The 20554-nt window shown below is 43.3% G+C and overlaps 1 protein-coding gene across 2 annotated transcripts in view; it reads left to right on the top strand.

Moving 5' to 3' along the window:
• Positions 1–74: 74 nt before the first annotated feature.
• The window catches only part of Ppp2r2d (protein phosphatase 2 regulatory subunit Bdelta), a 38341-nt gene continuing 17861 nt past the window's right edge, over positions 75–20554 (top strand). The window contains exons 1-2 of one of the 2 annotated variants that reach the window (XM_021168133.1): positions 75–232; positions 329–421. In XM_021168133.1, the coding sequence (XP_021023792.1) occupies positions 226–232; positions 329–421 (100 nt within the window). In that variant the 5' untranslated portion in view covers positions 75–225. Of the gene's footprint in view, positions 233–328; positions 422–20554 lie in introns of those variants that run through there. The other variant, XM_085841205.1, reaches the window with a different exon arrangement.

Raw genomic sequence — 20554 nt, 5'->3', positions numbered from 1 at the left:
GTGCGCCCCCGGCAGCCCCCGCGGCACTGACCGTCGGAGGAGGCGGAGGGGGATGACGTCATCCGGCGGGGCGACGGGCATTGGGCGCCATTTTGAAAAGGGGAAAAAAATTCCCTCCCCGGCGGCGGCGACGGTGGCGGCAGCGGCGGCGGCGGTGGCGGCCGGGGCTGAGCGCTCGGAGCGCCTCGGTCGGCCGCGCTCGGCTGGGCGCGTCCGGCCCGCGCCATGGCAGGTGAGGGCCGTGCGCGAGCGAGCGAGCGGGGCGGGCGGGCGGACGGGACGGTGGTGGGGCGGGGCGGGGCCGGCCTGACGGCGCGCTCTGTTGCAGGAGCCGGAGGCGGCGGCTGCCCGGCGGGCGGCAACGACTTCCAGTGGTGCTTCTCGCAGGTGAAGGGCGCTGTCGACGAGGACGTGGCGGAAGGTGAGGCCCGACCGACACCCCCCACCCCCCCGAGCCCCGCAAGGTCATGCTCGCTCAGCAGCCGGTCCGGACGCGGCCGCCTTTGCCCGCCTGACCGGCGTTGTCCCGGGAGACCCTCGGCCGGCCAGCGGCTGAAGAGAGGGAGGGGCGTCCGTAGGGAGACGGCTGCGGACGCCGGCCTGGGGAGAGACTGCGGCTGAGTCCCGCTTCGGGGGTCTGTTGGGGAGACGGCGGTGGACGCTAGCCTTGGGAGGCTATTGGGGAGATGGCCATGACGCCGGCCTCGGGGGTCGGTGGGCACAGATGGCCATGGAGGCCAGCCTCGGGAGGCTGTGGGGAGACGACCGTGGACGCTGGCCTCGAGGGTCTGTAAGAAGGTAAGGCGGGGGCAGAGGTATCGAGCCATGTAAGGAAGATGCGGCCACAGGTCTTTGGAGTCTGGGGTGTATAACGATCTTAAATGCATGTCTCACTAGCGTCTGTATGGAGTGAAACAGGACTGTAGACACTAGGCAGCGACCCCGGGATTCCGCTAGCAGTTGGTACCACGGGGTGAGGTGAGGTCCATTTGTTGTGGAAGGAGAGAGATAGGTGGGCATGGCAGTTGATCTTGAGGCCCTGTGGGGTAAATCAGGTCCCAGGCACTAATGTGGGAGCCCATGCAATATAAAGGGGCTTTCATCTCCCTGGCACCCGTATAAGGCGGAAGGAGAACCATGCAGGGTTATCCGTCTCCGGGGGCCCATGCTGTGTGAGACTGGACTCAGGACGGGATGGAGCGCCGAGTGTTCTGGGTACCCTGTTTGTGGTCCTAGGTGTGCTAGTATGTCCAGTCCAATCTCTGACCAGGTAGCCTTCGGTCAGCCCTGGATCTCCTCCTCCCGGTGTTGAGCAAGAGGAACTTGTCATGGGGTCTCCTGAAGCGCTACAGTAGTGGCGGTTTTCTTTTTTTAACTGAGTAGTGTTTTCTCTTCCCACACTGCTCTTTAAAGTCACTTCTCCAGACTTCATTCTTAGTTTTGTTTTAGATTTATTGATTGGTTGGCTGCAAAAGGTTCTTGGTGTTGTAGCCAGGCATTAAACTCTCTCTGCCCCATCCAGCCAAGTGCTGGGATTTCAAACACACACTGTGTGTGTGTGTGTGTGTGTGTGTGTGTGTGTGTGTGTGTGTGAGAGAGAGAGAGAGAGCATAGGCCTGTGTGTGTGTGTGTGTGTGTGTGTGTGTGTGAGAGAGAGAGAGAGAGAGAGCATAGGCCTGTGTGTGTGTGTGTGTGTGTGAGAGAGAGAGAGAGAGAGCATAGGCCTGCCTGTTCGTGCTCCTGCACGTGTGGAGGTTGGAGGACAACTTACCAGAGTTGGTTCTTTTTACCATGTCAGTCCCAGGGATGGAACTTGGGTCATCAGACTTGACAGCGAATGGCTTTACCTGCTAAGCCATCTCATCAGCCCACTTACAGTTTATTTATTTTTGTTTTTTGAAACAGAGTTTCATGCACCTCAGATTGGCCTCAAACTCTCCCTATGTAGCTCAGGCTGGCATTGAACTGTTTGTTTCTGAGACAGGATTTTTCTCTAGAACAGCCCTGGTTTTGTGCACCAGGCTGACCTCCGGGGTTAAAGGCATGAACTGCTGTGCCCAACTTTGGCCTTGAATTCTTGATCCTGCTGCTTCTACCTCCCAAATTCTGAAATTATTGGCAAGCATTGCGATCAAAGCCCAGCTTTCCATAAAACTATTCCTTATCCTCAAAGCTTCAGTCTGCTGCTTTGTCTTTCCCCGGATCACAGTTTAAATGTGTCATCATTGTAGGTAGGTAGACAGGGAAAGAGGAGAGCCTGAAGACTGGGGAATTTATTCTTAGAGATTTGACATTAGCATTTTATATTAGACTCAGAGCAACTTGTTCAGTGTCTAATAAACAATGGGCTTTCACTTTCTTTTAAAGATGTCTGTTCACTCCACCCATGCTCCTCATTAGCAGGCTCTCCTCAGATGAGCTGTCCTGCTTCTTGTTCGCTCCTCCACCCTGTCTCTTCTGGAAGTGTCTGGCGTGACTCATGACCCTTGAGAACATCTGGAGGTCTGTGGTCCCAGGGACAAGACCTGAGCAGGTCATCTTGGCCTATGAAACTGCTCTCCAGAAGTTGCGGAGGTGAATGGTTTCAGATTGAAGTCAGGTGACTTTTATGTGGCATAGTTTATTGATTTTGTTTCTTCTGTATTGGCATAAAATGTATTACTGTGTTTCATTTTTCTTGTGCCAGGTAGGTGACAGGTCAGCCTTATTCCTGTGATTCATCCTACTTGTGATAACTGTGGTAGGAAGATTAGGCTGCCTTAATTTTGGGTTTCTATGTGGTTTGGTTTGGTTTTTATTGATCAGTTAAATGAATTTAAACCGACTTTATACTTTGGAAAATACCATTCTTTCCCTTAAAAACCACAACAGAAATATTTTGTTGCTTGTGTTAAACTGATTAGAACTTTTTGTGGTTTTTGTTGTTGTTGTTGTTGTTGTGTTGTGTTGTTTTACCTGTTTTTGTTTTGTTTTGTTTCAAGATAGGGTTTCTCTGTGTAGCCCTGGCTCTGTAGACCAGGCTGGCCTTGAACTCAGATCCTGCCTGCCTCTGCCTTCCTGAGTACTGGGATTAAAGGCATGTGCCACCACTGCCCAAGCTTTTTTGTGGGGTTTTTTGGTTTTTTTTGTTTTGTTTTGGTTTTTGGTTTTTGGGTTTTTTTTTGTTTTTTTGGGTTTTTTTGGTTTTTTTTTTTTTTTTTTGGTTTTTCGAGACAGGGTTTCTCTGTGTAGCCCTGGCTGTCTTGGAACTCACTTTGTAGACCAGGCTGGCCTCGAACTCAGAAATATGCCTGCCTCTGCCACCACCTCCCAAGTGCTAGGATCAAAGGCATACACCACCACCGCCCGGCTCTTTTTGTGGTTTTTTTAAACCTTTTTAAAGTAAAACTTTCAGTGCATTTAAAATTCTAGTTTGCAAGTCTTTTGTATGTATATGTGTGTGTATAATATGTGATTACCTGTATTTTTCTTTTTAATTGTATGCATTCACAGCTTTCTGTTACTTCTTAATCCATCTTTTTGTCAGATAGACAGAGCTTTGTTATTGTTTGATTTATCAGTAATGGTTGAAAAGGGCAAAGGCAGTCATTGGCAGCTAGGACTTTGTACCAACACGAATCACGACCCCAATCTTACCCAAACTCAGGCTTGAAGAAGGAGTGTTGGTGAGAGATAATTAGGAGGTGGCATTTCAAGGGGTTAGTTTCATGTGCTGATGTTTGGATTTGAGATCTTAAGGTATGGCAAAATTTATGTGTTGAAACTTGTAGCTTTGTGAGGCTTTTTGTTCAGCTCTGCAAAATTCCATGAAGCCCTGCCCCTGTTTTGTCTTTCTGCAGTCCTGGGCATAAGCAGTCAGTTGTGCCCTAGAGATTAAGTCTGAAGTCTTTTGACCTGGCAAGCAGTACTCAGAGAGTCTAGAGGACAGAGGGCAGGGTGGAGATAGGCTGGCCAGGCCAAGCAGGATGGCTCTGTTTGAGTTTCATGTTTTTAATCTAATAACCCCCGATACAGTAGTGAACTGTGTACAGTTTGCTGCATTATTTTTATGTATATAAGAATTAGATTTTGGGGCTGGTGAGATGGCTCAGTGGGTAAGAGCACCCGACTGCTCTTCCTAAGGTCTGGAGTTCAAATCCCAGCAACCACATGGTGGCTCACAACCATCCGTAATGAGATCTAACTCCCTCTTCTGGAGTGTCTGAAGACAGCTACAGTGTACTTACATATAATAAATAAATAAATAAATAAGAATTAGATTTTGCTCTGAGTCAGGTCAGCTCTTTGGCTGAAAGTCGTGGTTTCATTGTGTGGTCAGTGAGTCCTATGGAGCAAGCTGGGCTCACAGGGAGATTAGTAATTGTGGTGCTGATGCCCAGATGTGCAGGTGGCTGAGGGGAGTGATTGGCTCTCCTTCCCCTGCTGGAGAGTAGACAGAGACTCAAGAGTCAAAATGGCAAGGCCAGGGGACTTGCAAGTACTAAGCTTAGGAGTGCTCACTCACTGCTCTATTTGGGAAGATTTTGTGGTGTGCAGTGACCTGCAGCCAGCCTCTGCTCTCTGTCCCTGAACATGCTTTCTGCTAGTGAACATTGCATGACATTACAACCTTTTCATGTTTGTGCTTGGTAGACTGAGTCCTTAAGGCTGGCTGTTAACTCCCTTTCCTAGGCCTTGCACAGGACCGAGCCAAAAAGCAGTGATACTTACTTAACATTATTGGGTACTTGGTGTTCCAGAAATTGTGCAGAGGCACTACCTGTGCCAGTTAGTTCAGTCTTTACCCATCTGAAGGCTGTTCAACCCAGTTTCAGGTGCATAAACAAGGCACCAAAGAGTGGTCAGTTCAGCTCCATAGCTATACTAGAGCAGAGATGGGGTATGAAATTATGCTCCCTGTCTCGAAGGCCTGCGTGCTTTACTATGTGCTGTGTTTTAGCCAGCCCTGGGGAAGCGCCTTGTAGGAGCCAGCTGTCTGTTAGCAGAAATTGTACCTCTAGCAATTGAACTTAACCCTTTGAAAACATAGGAGAATAGCTTGCCTTAAAAAGGATTGTTTATCAGATAAAATAAGGTCAGTAATAAGAGTTCAAGTGTTATGTCATTTTCTCAAACTTAAAAAGTAGGCATCATGGAAAAGTCAAACTGGAACCCTGCATAACAATAACTTACAGTCCGCTCACTCACAGGGACCCTCAGATCCTCATTTTTGTGTGTATTGGTTTTTGGTTTGGTTTGGTTTGGTTTTCCCAGAAGAAATGGGGGAACTGGTAAAAGAGAGTCTGATGTTGAACTTGGTGTTTTTGATTATAAGATCAACCAGAGGGATAACCTCTGGTTCCTTCATTTCAGAGCTTGAAAATGTAAATGTCTCATCTTTTTATTTAACTATTTTGTTGTAGTAATTTTTTTCTTTATTTACATTATTTCTATACCTTCATCCCCTTCCAATTCCAATCCCCTACTGCCTGTCAGACCTCTTTTTCTTTAGTAATGTTGCCCCTGTATTTGTATTTAGGACTGACCACATGGAATTGGATAACCTGTTTCTTTTTGTTTAGCTTCTATATTTGGAAAACAGATATCAAAGACAATTTAGGGGAGTAGTCCACATGGCTTCCGGGGATTGACCTTGGTTCACCAGGTTTGGTAGCAAGTGCATCTGTCTTGTGTTAGGCTTGTGTCTTTAGGTTGATGCCAATCAGGATAGGAAGAATACATGGATAGACACTGCAGAGATGTGGGTACAAACCCTGTTTTTACCTTCTTAATAGCTTGCGTCACCTTAGCAGAATACTTCTGTTTCCCTGTCCAGAAAGTGGGGGCTTCACCTATAACCATCACAGAATTGATGCATTTCCAGCGAAGCTGAAAAGTTCTGGCAAGCAGGGACACAGGATCTGGTACCTAGGGTGCAACATAGAGGAGCTGACCCTGTGCTGCTGTGGGAGACACAGAAAAGGAAGAGTTCTGTGGGGCTAAAGAAGTACCACAGTGCACTGAAGAAATGGAATTCAGCCAGTGAGTAAGGTGTTGCATCCCTGCTAGGTCTAAGCTGTGTGGAGAACTGGAGAGGAGTGATTGATCACTGCACAGAGGAGGGTGGGGACGGAGGGGGAAAGTCAGGGCACTACAAGAAGAAGGAAACAAAGGGTGGCTTGAGGAGAGGTATAAGAAGCATGGCCTTCTGAGAACCCAACTTAACCCCAGGCAGGCAGGAGTGTGCTGAGAAGCAAGAGGCCAGCCCAGCTAGTAAAAATGCTATAGCCTTTGAATCTCATGCCAAAGGCTTTGAGCTGTGCTTAGTGATTATGAGCCTTAGTGATGGCAACATTGTAACTGTGTGAAGGTCACTCTGGCCTTTGGAGAATGGCTGTGGGTAGCCGGAGCACAGGTTCTAGGGAAAAAGTCAAACTCTAAGGAATTTGTACACTTTTCAACAAAGGGCCAAATGTTAAATAATTCAGGCTTTGTGCTCTGCCCTGCCTTTTCACTTGGTGAGACATTGTTTGCTAATGTCCTGTGTCATGCTTGTTTCTTCAGCTTAATGCCAGTCAAGAGTACAGAAAGGCATTGTGCAAAGATGTGAGTGCAAACCTATGCCTGCTGACCTCAAACCTGCTTGGTGGAAGGATAGTAGCTGCAGCTCATCAAAATGAGCAGGCCTGCTGCTGCCATAGTCACCTTTACAGTGTACCTTGCTGGCCACACTGTAAATCCTGACTCTCGGGCGTCTTAACTGAGGACTTTTAGAACTTCTCTCTGTGTGACTTAGACCTACTAATGCTTACTTTATTTGAAATTAGTACATCTTAATTTTCTTTTTTTTTTTTCACTTTAGCTCACTGTACATACTGCTCTTTTAATAAAAAACTGTTTTCTGAAACAGGTTTGGTAAAGAGTGCTGTTGTCTTACACCTTTAAACGGTTAATTAAGATGCAGCTGATCCGTAGATCTGTTCCCAGTTTGGGTCTCTTGCTTTGTTGAAGTTAATAAAGCAAATCTGGCCTCAAGCAGAAGCCATTGCTCTTTGTAAGGAACGATGGTTGCTCTGCTCCTAGTCAAGCCTTTGCTCTTTAGATGCTCCTTGGAATCTGAGCCATCCGGTATTTGGTGGGGGGTAGGGGTGTGTCTTTGTGTATCCCAGGCTGTTGTGAAACTAGCTCTGTAGACTGGGCTAGCCTTGAACTCAAAGAGACCAGCCTACATCTTGCTAGTTCTGGGATTTAAAGACATATGCCACCACCACCCAGCCTTTGCTGAACTTTTCTATTGTGGATGTATTTGGAATGTTTTCAGACACTTGTGCATCTTTTGAGATGATTTTTTTGGTTTTTCAAGACAGGGATTCTCTGTGTAGACCAGGCTGGCCTCGAACTCAGAAATCTGCTCCCGAGTGCTGGGATTAAAGGTGTGCGCCACTATGCCCGACTGAGATGATTTTTTTAGTATATTAATATATGTTAAGTCTTTTTTACCCATCCTCATGAGGGATATTCTCTGTTTGGAATATTTTTGCTGGCTCTGCCTCTTGGGTGCGGGATTAAAGGTATGCACCACCTCCTCCTCCCTCCCTCCCTCCCTCCCGTCGGGGAGCTCTGAAGCCCTGAGAGGGCAGGCTTCGTAGTTTTACTCTTGTGGTAGTATCTGTTGCTAGAGCTATTCTGATTTTTAAAGATCATTGTCTGACTCAAGAAAATTGTGTTTGTTAATGAATGTCACCATTGAGCTCATCAGAAACTTCTTAGCGGATAACTGTTAAACAACAGCAGTAGATACAGGCTCCCCAAAGTCTAATGTGTTCTTGAAAACCCAGATTTTATTTTATTTTTTTAAAGAATTATTTATTTTATATATATATGAGTATAATGTAGCTGTCTTCAGACACACCAGAAGAGGGCATCAGATTCCATTACAGATGACTGTGAGCCACCATGTGGTTGCTGGGAATTGAACTCAGGACCTCTGAAAAAGCAGTCAGTGCTCCTAACCACTGAGCCATGTCTCCAGCCCCCGGATTTTATTCATAATCTTCTCTGAGACTCACTCCTCATTTAAAAAACAAAAACCCTGTACCACATGTCAAAATCTGAATGACCAGTATTGGTAAGCCATTCCAAAAGAAGATAGCATTCTATGAAAACAGTGGCAATGAGGTGCCTTGCCTGAGACAGCTGTGTACAAAGAAGCAGGACAGGCCTTGTGTGGAACGAGGAGCAGGTCCAGCGAGTGAAAGTCAGTGATCCACTGTCTGTCCTAAGGAAAACTGGCTCTTGGGCTTTTCTTTGCCACATGGATGTCCTGCAGGACTTGAGGGCTGCTGCTGCACCATGGTGCTAGTCTGTTTGGGGCCCCTACACACAGAGGACAACACTGAGACTGTAGATCACATATGTGACATGTTAACACAGCTTTGACCGTTGGGTCCTCCAAGGGTTCCTGAAGGTTCCACAGACCAAGCATTGAAGATCACTGCTATGCAGGAAGCTGCTAACAGTGGAATGACCAGGACCAGGCAAGTTTAAAGAACAACCACACCCTTTTGTCTGGCTAGATTTTATTGTTTTTGTCCCAGAACACAAAAATACAGTGTTATTAATAGAAAACCAAATGGTAGAGCTGCAGAGAAGCTGAAAAAACAAAGACTCTCCTTGTGTTCTCTGATAGTCCTGGAATCCCTCCTAGGTCCCCCCTTGTAATTAACTCTGTGTGTGTGTGTGTGTGTGTGTGTGTGTGTGTTCGTTCTCAGCCATCCTTTGTATTTGTCTGTTTATATTTTATGATTTTATTTTATTCTTTCATAAACATCAGCTCTTCTCATGAACTCCATACTCTGTTTATAGCTTGCCTATTACTGTATGATTCGAGGTCCCTTACCAGGAGCTTTGTTTATGGTCCCTTAGCGCCTGGCCACAACCATTGAGCTAAAACTACTGTGCGAATGTCATTTCACATGTGAGGAACTGGATTCCCAGGAAGAGTGAGTGGGTCACTTGTGGAAGCTGTAGGTGTTCCAGTCAGGAGTGCTGTCCAGATAGTGCTATAATCAGGATCGGGCTCAAATGTGCTCGGTCACCTTCTGTTCAGTCCGTCCATCTTGGTAGCTGCATAGAATTTTGTACATAGGTAACCTCATCCATCAAACTGACTATACTTGGTACTACAAGTGATGGCCATAGTAGTCTTTCCTGTCCATCTGCCTGCCTTTAGATCTCTCTTCACTTATGTTTTAGAGGGCTGTTTGACATCTGTCTGAAGAGATGAGACCCCACTCAGGCTTGGTAGCACATGCCTTTAATCCCAGCACTTTGGGGGAGCAGAGGCAGACAGTTCACTGAGTTCAAGGTCAGCCTGATCTACACAGAGTTCCAGGACAACCAGGACTATACTTTACTCAATATATTTTTTTAATTTTTTAAAAATTTTTATTATTGTTATAAATAGATGTGTAAATAAATAAGTAAAATGCATGAGATCCCACGATTCCATGTGTAAGAAGCTTACAGAAATGTGCTAGCATTTCACCAAGAGGTGCTTTGCAGTTACAGAACAAGGAAACCTAATTGCCTCTTAAGAGCCGTGAAGCAGGGAGCTGAGTCATGCTTCATCCTTGGTGAAAGCAGCATGGTATGCTGAGTGACAGCATTTCCAAGCAGTGAGCCTGTGTAAATGGTGGTAAATGCCAAGGTCAGGATGCTACTGGCAGTTAACGTATGTCACCTGTGGTGATGATGGAAGAGGTCTTTTGCTCTTATTCTGTATCTCTTTCATTTTGTTGCACACCAAGGTGCCTTTTGTTTTATAATAATGAGGAGGGAAGGCCAGCCAGAAGAATCACTGATTGTTGGTAATAGCCAGGAGGTGGTAGATCTCCTGTGAACTCCTAGAGAGCTTACCCCTGCGTGAGTTGGTCAGTCAGTGCACAGATAGTTTCTGCTTGAGCAGACTGACTAGGATCACCTTCTCTGGACCTTTTCCTACACTTTCCCATATCTCCTCTCTTGTTAACTTTGACCCCACTCAGTGCCAAATGTCTCCCTACATGGACTGTGCTACTGTGTATTGTACCAGGAAGGATATGAGGCAGTTGTCAAAACATTCAAGATGTCAGATCCTTGAAATAATGTTCCCTCTGCTTAGAATCCTGATAAATTCAGATATTAAAATGGTAACATTCATTTGAAACAGACACTAAGAAAATGTTTAGCCTGTTTTCAGTTTGCTTACCTTTTATTAAAAAAATCAAGATTTAACAGTTTAAAAAAGTAATCAGTGTACATCATTAGAATGTTTTTGTATAGTTTCTGTGGTCTGGGTAATAGACCTAGACCCCCTTCTGTGAAGGGGGAAATTTGTGGGTGAAAAAGTAAACACTGTCTACATTTGCCAGTTCATTTGTTTCCTTCAGAGAGTAGAGATTGAACCCAGGGTAGACATACAAGGCAAGCATTCTACTGCTGAGCTACATCCTTGGCCTTTATTTATTTTGTGAAGGCTCTTGCTGATTGCCCAGGTTGGCCTCAGTCCTCACTGCAGATGTTGTTAACCAATGATCTTGCCTCAGCCTCCCAAGAAGCTGGAACTGTAGATATATGCCTCTGTCTTCAGCTAAATTATCACTTTGGTGGGTAGTTTTGTTTTGTTTGTTTTTCCCCCAGTCAAGCTCTCACTGTATAGACAAGGCAGCTCTTAAGTCAGCCTTGTGAGTTGCTGGATCTTGGGCCTGTGTACTCATTTGAGCTGCCTGTAACTCCTGATTTTTCATTATCCCCAGCCAGACCTTTGTGCCCTTGAGCAGTCTTTTCTCCCCCTTGTTGCACTCCTGCCAGGCATACTCTACTCAGTCTCTAGGGATCCTGCGCATGAAGTACTGTTCATCCCACTGTCTCTGCTTGGGGCATCAGCACTTCCTTCAGACTTTCCCATTTTATGACAGAATCAGATGAGGACTTTGAAAGCATGAGTTCTCGACATACTTTTGCTACACTGTTTCTTAGAACTTGTTATTCTTGTTAAAGTTTTGTTTTCAGACAGATGTGTTCCTTAAAGTCAGGTACAGATGTTGATGGACTGAGTGAACTAATTAAAAGTAATGTCGGTTTCTTTCTAAGGTAAAGGATAAAGATTGGTAATTTTTTTACCTGAAATTTGATAAGCCTAATGTATTTTGTGTAATTGATATCAGTTGGCAAACTTACTTCTTGTACAGTTTCTTCAATTTGGACAGAACTTTGAATTCCTGCATGTATGTTTAAACATACTTCAATGTGTAGTATACGGAAGAGTCTTACCAGGTTAGATATATTTCTAGTGAATGTTAATAAAGATGAAGAATAAGAAACAAGCAATTGGGGAAGATAAGCAGCCTTGTGTTGCTAATATAATCAGGTTTAAAGGTCCATCCTGAAATTATGAGATGTTTCTCTTTTTAGTACAGTTCTCAAAATAATGACTATTATATAGATGAAGAAATCTCAGGGTCATTATGGTAATCTAGCTGTGTCTAAAGTACAGGAAAGAGAGAGTGAAGAGGACTTTAATTTTTAATTTCATAGTACTTGGAATTGAACACAGGACCTTGATGTTTTGGGACAAGGAACCCAGAATGGCTTGCTTTTTGAGATCTTGCCCCCACCTTCCTGGTGCTAGGATTACAGACCTGAACTACTATCCCAGCACCTGCAGAGAGGCTTTCCTGAAGAAAAGTGAGTGATTTTATATGACTCCTCACTGCAGATATTGTTAGGTAGAGAATTGAATACCATGTTGAGGGGCTTTGCAGGGAATCAGTTATGAGTCTTCCTAGACTGACCCAGTACAGACGTCCCGTAAAGAGTTGTGAGTATGAGTAACATGGCATGGTTGATGTATGAAAGGAGCAAAGAAAAGTAGAAAACATGGGAAGACTTGGAGCAGGAACATTTGAATATGGCCTCGGCAATAGGTCAGAGAAAGTAAATGGGAGAATAAAATGAAGTTATAAGTCTGTACAAAAACAGTAAGAGTTAAAATTGTATGATCAAACATGTTTTAAAAGCAAAGATTACTCTGGCTGAGGTGATCCCACATGGGCTGGGATCTGCTCTGGTAGAATGTTACATATATGAAAAATACATGCTTAATGTTCAAGAGTATAGTAAGATTATGTTGATGTTATTGTAGACAATGGACTTCATGATTCTAATTTGGCATCCAATTAGCTAGCTTGTAACTAACTCACATCTTAAGACCACGGGTATTACAGGGCAGTACCACTGCTCCTTTGCTGGCTAACAAAGTAGATGGACTTGCCATGACTGGTGTATTTCAGACTTACTGATAGAACTTGTAAGGCATAGTAAGATGATTCAGTAGGTAGGAGCGTTTGCTGCCATGTTTTGGATAAGCTTAGTTCAATCTCCAGGCCCTACCTATATGGTGGAAAGAGAGAAGGGACGAAACAAGTCTTCTGGTTTTCACATGAATACCATGTGTACACACGTGTGCACGCGCGTACACACACACACACTTTAGAAAGGAATTTCTACAAATGAAATTAAGCATAAAGTAAGAGTGAACTTCTTATAGTATGCTAGTGAAAGCTAAGTTATAAGGCCCTTTGAGTAACACCATTCATTTGTTTTATATTTTGTTTATAACAGCTTTGCAGAAATATAAACTACATACATAAAATCTATCTCTTTATAGAGTTTGTAGCCATCATAGCCATCTTTTGTTGTTGTTGTTGTTTATTTGTTTGAAATGTGTTTTCTCTATGTGGCCTGGCTCTGCTGGAACATTCTTTTTAGACCAGGCAGGCCTGGAACTAAGAGTACTGAGACTAAAGATGCACACACAACTGTGCCTAGCTGAAACTAAATGATAGCTTTTGTGGGACTGGTCCTCACTACTGGCCTCAAACACTTAATACTTGTTCCCTCTTCTCCCTCCACCCCAGCTATATAAGTCATTGTATATTTTATGCTTAGAAATTCCTATTTCTATGGGTTTTCCTGTTCTTTAATACATAAAGTCATGTGAGATGTAGCTTTTCACATCTGGCTCCTTTTACTTGGTAGTATTCTCAAGGTTCATCCCTGTTCTAAGGTACATCAACACTTCCTTCCCCTTTCCAATAAACAGTGGTCAAATGTACTGATGGGCGCACTACAATGTGTTAATCTATTCATTGCCTAAAGAGGTTCCTCCTCCAGTTCCTATGAATAATGCAGTTTAGGAATAGTCTACAGATGGAGTAGATATGCATTTTTAACTCTCTTGACCTATACCTACGCATGGACTTGTTTGGTCCTTGGCCATGGTCAACATCTTTTATTAACTGCCCAACTGTTTACTAGAACGGTTATTTACATTTTCACCACAGGTGTACGGTGGGTCCAATTTCTCCACAGTTCATCAGTCTTTGTTAATTGTCTAGTTTTAACTATTTTGATTGTTGTGAAGTATTTCGTGGTTTTGATTTGTAGTTCCCTAGTGATTATTTATTGAGCATTGTTTCCTATGCTTATTAAGCAGACATAACTTTGGAAATTATTTGTTCAAATACTTTGCCTAGTTTAATGACCTTTTTCTTTCTCTCTCTTTTTGTAAAGGTGATATGTAGTTCAGTCTGTCCTTAAACCTTGCTCTCCTGACCTCCACCTCCCAGGTGGACTAGGACTGAGGTTTGTTCCTAGTGTTTTATTTGTTTTTATTTTTTGAGACACATTTTCACCAAGTAGCCCTGGCTATCCTGGAACTTATGTAGATCAGGCTGACCCCCAATATACAAGAGAGCTGCCAGCCTCTGCCTCCCGTGTGCTGGGATTAAAGGTGTGTGCCATCACACCTGGCTTCGTTCATTTTCTTTTATGATTTATTTATCTATTTTATGCACATTGATTGTTGTTTTGCCTGTATGTCTATGTGAGGATGTTAGATTCCCTGAACCTGAACTTAAAGACAGTTGTAAGCTGCCATGTTTGTGCTGGGAATTGAACCCAGGTCCTCTGGATAATTTTTTTTGTAGAGTGGTTCTCTTCAGCTTTATCTGAGTTCTGGGGCTTGAACGCAGGCTGTCATGGATGCATGGCAAGCACTTTATCCAATGAGCCATCCTCTTAGCCGGCTTGTTTTCTTCAAAGAATTTTGTAACATTGGTGTTTAAGGCTTTGAGATATTTTAAGAATTTGTTTTAAGCTGGGTGTTGGTGGCATACGCCTTTGCATCTCCCAACATCTGGGAGGCAGGGGCAGGTGGATCTCTGAGTTCAAGGCCAGCCTAGTCTACAAAGCAAGTTTCAGGGCAGTCAATTAATATACAGAGAAACCCTGTCTTTAAAACAAACAAACAAATAAATAAATACAAAATATAAATTTATTTCACATAAAATTATTTTATAGTATGCATTTCTGTATTATAAGTGTCCAGATTCACCATTTTGGTTGACCAAAATATAAAACTATATATATGTCTGTCTTTGTGCAAGTCTCATACTATGTTGATTCTTGTACCTTTTTAGTGAATTTTGAAATAAGAAAGCTTGAGTCTTTCAGTCCTTTATTTATTGTTATTTCACAATACCATTATATTTCAGTGTATATGTCTTACATTTGTCAATAGTATAGTAAATAGAAATCTGTTGTTGTTGTTGTTGTTGTTGTTTTGGGGTTGCTCATTGCTACTTTATAGACATGAAGTGAACTTTGCATTGGCTTGGTATCCTGAATCTTAGCTGAACTCATTTATTAGCCCTGATGTTTTTAAGATTGTAAACACTACAGCCTCATCTCTGAAGAGTTTCTTTTTCCTGCCTAGTTGCCTTGGCCAGCATCTTTGGAAAAAATATGTACTAGACATCATCAGAGTACCCACACATCCTTGTTTCTGATCTTAGAAGAGTCTTCAGACTTTAACCACTAAGTATCCTCTTGTGTGTTTGTGTAGAAGTCTTTTTACAGTTTGGAGAAGTTTCCTGCTGTTTTCAGTTTATTGTCACTGAGAAGGTTCTGGATGTGTCAGATGTGCTGTCTGCATTGGTGGTCATGACTGGATTGTGTCCTTTAACTTTCTTATATAATACTACATGGAGTTGTGTCCATTTGTTAGGCTAACTTTGCCTTCTTGGGTATATTTTCTTTAAAATTTTATTTGTTCCTGTAACAGAAACTAAAATTTAGTCCCTTGTTACTTTCCTGTTTGGGGGTAATATAGCTCAAGCCTTCCTTCTGTTAACTTACGGAATACAATTCAAAACTGACTGTAGTGTCACAGAACATCATCTCTAGAGCTCTTTGTTTCTTCTGTTAACTTACGGAATACAATTCAAAACTGACTGTAGTGTCACAGAACATCATCTCTAGAGCTCTTTGTTTCTTCTGTTAACTTACGGAATACAATTCAAAACTGACTGTAGTGTCACAGAACATCATCTCTAGAGCTCTTTGTTCCTTCTGTTAACTTACGGAATACAATTCAAAACTGACTGTAGTGTCACAGAACATCATCTCTAGAGCTCTTTGTTTCTTCTGTTAACTTACGGAATATAATTCAAAACTGATTGTAGTGTCACAGAACATCATCTCTAGAGCTCTTTGTTTCTTCTGTTAACTTACGGAATATAATTCAAAACTGATTGTAGTGTCACAGAACATCATCTCTAGAGCTCTTTGTTTCTTCTGTTAACTTACGGAATATAATTCAAAACTGGTTGTAGTGTCACAGAACATCATCTCTAGAGCTCTTTGTTTCTTCTGTTAACTTACGGAATATAATTCAAAACTGGTTGTAGTGTCACAGAACATCATCTCTAGAGCTCTTTGTTTTTGTTTTAAATATAGTCTAGTCACAATTGAAACTTGACTTGGGGTGCTTTGGGATTTCAGTGTTCGTATAAACATCTCTTACAGAGTTGGTTTGCCTTTTAAAATTACTTGATGGAGGATTATACTTCTATTGTTTTGTGTTGGGGGTTGTTTTCTTTTGTTCTTTGAGTCCAGGTCTCGTGGAGCCAAGGTTTATATTGAACTCTCCATAGTCCTCCTGTTTGCAGGAATTGCTTGTAAGCATCACCTTGGCCAGCTGTTGTCTCAGTTTATGTCTTCCTTTTGAGCAGAGATAACATTTGCCTTTGGATGACCTATATCCAAAGGCAAAGGTAGAAGTGTGGGAGAGATGATTCAGTGATCAAGGTCCTCATTTCAATTCCCAGCATCCACCTGGCAGCTCACAACTGATATAACTTCAGTTCCAGGGTTCCCAATACCCTCTTCTGAACTCCTCGGGCACCAGGCATGCACATGGTACACAGACATACATGCAAGCAGAACACCTGTACATACAATAAAATAACTTTTTTTAAAAAAAGACAAAATTAGCCTGACTGGTGTACTCTTGTAATCCCAGCATTTGGGAGGCTGAGACAGGATGATATGAGATTCCCTGCCCTCCACCCCAACTAAATACCACATAGAAACTCTGTGTACATGATCTGTTGGTAGGACAATTTTTATTTTTCTGTGCAGTGTTCTTTCCCAGTCCTCGATGACTATACCAGAATATGTGGGCATTGCCTGGCTTACCTGATATCCTCAATAAACTGCATAACTGAAAAGCAGCTAACCCTTTGCATTGTGGATATGTAGTAATTTCCTCTTACAGATGTTTGCGTGTGAGGAATGACTTTTTTCCTGGAGATTCTTTATTAGAATCATCTGTCCTATAAGTCTCTGCATCATGTGTTTGCCTCAATACATGCTGCAGAGTATGAAGGGAATGTCCTCCCTTCAGCCTGCTGCTTGCACATTCACAAGCCAGAAACAGTTGATCTGCTAATGGTTGCCAAAGCTTAAGTGAACTTCAGTGGGCAAGCTCTGAGCAGTATAGTCAAGAGCTGTTCAGGAAATACTGAGAGCAAAGGGCCCTCAGATGAGAGGGAATTAAGAAATGCTTGGCCAAGATACCTGGCAAAGCCAGTAGAGATCAGACACTAGTTGGAAGATCAATGAGAAACAAGAGGAGGTTTGTTTGGTCCCTCGGGGTCATCATAGGATCAAGTCCTTGAGCAGGATAAGAATATGGCTGCAGAAGATTAGGGGCGAAGGCATGGCTGTTTCCTTCTAGTATGTTTTTAAGTGAATCTGTTACACTGTAGGTGTCTAGTGTGCCAGTGGTAGTTTGGAGTCAGCAAAGGTGTATAGAATGCAGTCAGTGACAGATAAAAATAAGAGCAGCAGTGGAAGAACAGTCAAGAATTGAAGGAAATCTGAGCTTATGTGAGCAGGGTTGGAGAAGGTGAGGTTAATAATGGCTTCCAAATGTTCCTGGGTTTCAGAGTAAAGAGGTACAGAGAACCTTGGAGGAGGTGGAGGTTGCAATGCTGGGAGTGGAGTCTGATTGGAGGAGTACAACTAATGGGCCTAAGAGTCTAGATGTCCACCTGGGGTAAACAGGACTCAGGAAGTCCTACAGTAGCATGATAGATGTGCACAGTGGCTTGGGCCCAGGCATGTAGCAGTGACCACACAGCAGGAGCATCTGCAGTTTAGCCATGCTGTGAGAGTGAGCACAGCCAAGACTTTCCTCTCTCCAACATGGCTCCACCCCAGCTCTGACCTAGCTAATAGGATTTTTTTGGTTTGTAGTGTAACACTGCTATAGTTACCACCTAGCCCCCACCCACCCACCCACATAGTCAATCATCCTGGTTTTGAATTTGATATAAGTGATGTTAACACTATTAGTATGTGCTTCTGCTTTTTATCCTGATTGTGGATGCTAGTTCCTTGGTCATTTTCATTGTTCTGTGGTCTTCTTTTGTAATGATTATATAACGTGTATATCTGTTCTCCTGAGTGGACATTTAAGTTGCCTTCAAGGCACTTGATTGGCTCTTGTTTTTACTTTCTTCAAACTTAATTAAAACTTGACTTGGTAAAGAATCTTAAGTTGAAATTGTTGGGGGGTTTTCTTAAAGTTTGAAGGGTGGTTAGTATTCATCCATCTCCCTGAAACTGTGTGTTACTATTAGCCCTACTTCCTTTTGTGTGGCTGGGGTCTCTCCTGTTCTTTGTCCATGTCCTTGGCCTGCACCTCTGCCTGGGTGTAGCAGGCTCATCAGCCCTTTGTACCTAGGAGATGCTGGCCCTAACCCTAACTCTGATACCTGTCTCTTCTCTCTCATCTTAGAACTGTCAGCTGGGCCATGGGCCACTGAAACCCATCTTCCAGCTGTGTTTGTGCTCTGCCCTTGTGCCTTGCAATTTTTAGGCTGCTTACATTTCAGGTAAAAGTGCCTTCTCAGACAGGCCAGGATGACAGTAGCTGCCTCCCAGGCACAGCTTACAGTGAGTGACACTAGCACAGTAAGTGCTGTTGTAGACAACAGGGCTAAAGATGTTAGTGCTCACTAGCGATCCTTACTAGTGGACATTTGTTTTCTTCTGAGTGTTTGCTTTGTTTGGTTGACTTTTCTCACATCTGCAGATCCTGAGTTGTGGCTTTTGTTTTAAAAGTAGGGCCATTGTGAAGACAGTTCTGTGAGCAAGTGGTCTTAGAGAACTGTCTGTCTTCTGCATTCTTGCTTTGGCATCTCTGAGAGGTATCCTGGGGTCAGGGTGGGGGTGCTAGCCCATCACCCAGCGTCACAGGAACATGAAATGGGATGGACCCAGGGAATGTTCCCCTAACTGGAGCTATTTGGAGTTAGGGCATAGGAGTGGCTTCAAGTCTGACATTGCTCAAAATAACAGACAATTCCAAAGTGATCTAAATATCCAGCAAGACTTTGTGTTATCAGCCAGACCACCACCTCACAACAAAGAGCCTCAGTGGCCCTTTGTGCCAGCACAGTGAAGTTATAGCCAGGAGTTGTGTGTGGGCACAATAGACAAAGTGAATAAGCTCAACAAACGTGGTAATTTAGAAATAGCTGACTTCCTTCTATTAACACCTTTTATTGTAAAAAGATATCACAATGAATAGATATCAGTCATTTAAATTTTACTGGCTTTACAATTTGTTCATTTAGTTCATGTATATATTTTAGTTTTCAAATTTATCTGGCCATTACAAAGAACATTTCCAATTTTAAACATAATTTGTGACTTAATGAAAATTATTTCTCAGCACTGATAGGCTTAGGAGTTCCTCTTCAAAAGATTCAGCTTGTTCTAATTAATCTGAAAATCACTTACAACTATAACACTATTAATTATATAATATTGTATATCCTCTGAGTATGAATATCATAGGTTTAGTCTCTTGGTGCCAGTAAAGAAAGTTTTGGGTTTCATTCAAGCATATTACGTTATTTTGGGTAACTTTAGGGTGGTAGATTGGAGTGTGGCTAAATGGCACTTGCTTAATATACGTGAGGCCCTAGTTTCAGAGTGGGGAGTGGTTAGGTGTGGCTGGGCATGGAGACTCAGCCTGTAATCCCAGCTCTTGGGAAGTGGAAGCAAGAGGATCAGGAGTTCACTCACTCACAGTCTGAACTACAGGAGACCCTCTCTCAAAAAGGGTGGGGGACATATTCTTGTCCTTACGCCACATCCAACTGATGCCTTTTGAGGAAATGGGGTCAGCAGGCAGTACTGATAGAGTCACGCCAACTCTGAGGTGTCTGGAAATCTGGCAACTTTTGATCAGTGCTGAGAGTGGCTCTGTCACAGGCAGGTGCATTGCTGCCTTTTTGATCAGTGCTGTTGTGCAGTGCTGAGAGTGGCTCTGTCACAGGCAGGTGCATTGCTGCCTTTCCATCGTGTCAGAGTTTATTGAATAACAATAAATTCACAAGTAGTAGTTTCGTTGGTTGCAATTTGCCAGGTAGTCCTTTCCTTGACAGCCAGCTAAGGCAGTCACTGGTTCTTTAGTTGATGTCATTAATAATTATTAATAATTACTAATAGTATTGCTCGAATCGTGCATTACAGACCAGGTAGGAATCCCTCTGTACACATATGTAGGTTATAGAATGGCTACATAGGTTAGAGATGCCCCAGTAGAATTCAAGGAATTGCAGAGAAGCCTGAGAAGCAAAAGCGCAGGTAGAGAGTAAGAGGAGTAAGAGGGCAAAGCCAAAGGTGGGCCTCCTGGAGATGCTTCCAGAGTTAAGCTACAGAAGTGAGGTGTGGGGAGCTGGAGGGACAAAGGACAAGACCAGATCCAGGTAAAATGGGAAGAGTGTCAGGTCCAGACAAGAGTACTAGGTGGAATGGGCAGGCAGTAGCTAGAGCAGGTTACACACAGACCAAGCCAAGCTGAAATCCCAGAGACAGTCAGGAGTTTTCTGCTTTTGGTGCCTTGAGTCATACCCCGGGTCGTCAGATACCAGGATGGAAGGCCGTCACACACAGTGTTAGGTGCATGCCTCTGTATAGGTTTATTTTGAGGGAGCTACACCTTTTTCCCAGTCTGTCTAGACATACCAGACTTGGCTTTCCTGATAATGACTTTATATACCCTTGTGCTCATTTAATTTAATAAATTTACAGGATGACATCCTTTTTACTTTGAAGAATAATTGCTTATCACCCTAGCTGGGGGGGGGGGGGGATGTCAGACAGATGGTGTTTG

This window comes from Mus caroli, unplaced genomic scaffold (assembly GCF_978045245.1).
Source record: "Mus caroli unplaced genomic scaffold, Mus_caroli_1 scaffold_8, whole genome shotgun sequence".
In the NCBI taxonomy this organism is placed as follows: domain Eukaryota; kingdom Metazoa; phylum Chordata; class Mammalia; order Rodentia; family Muridae; genus Mus; species Mus caroli.
The sequence above is the reverse complement of the archived record's forward strand: the minus strand, read 5'-3'. Positions and strand labels throughout refer to the sequence as shown.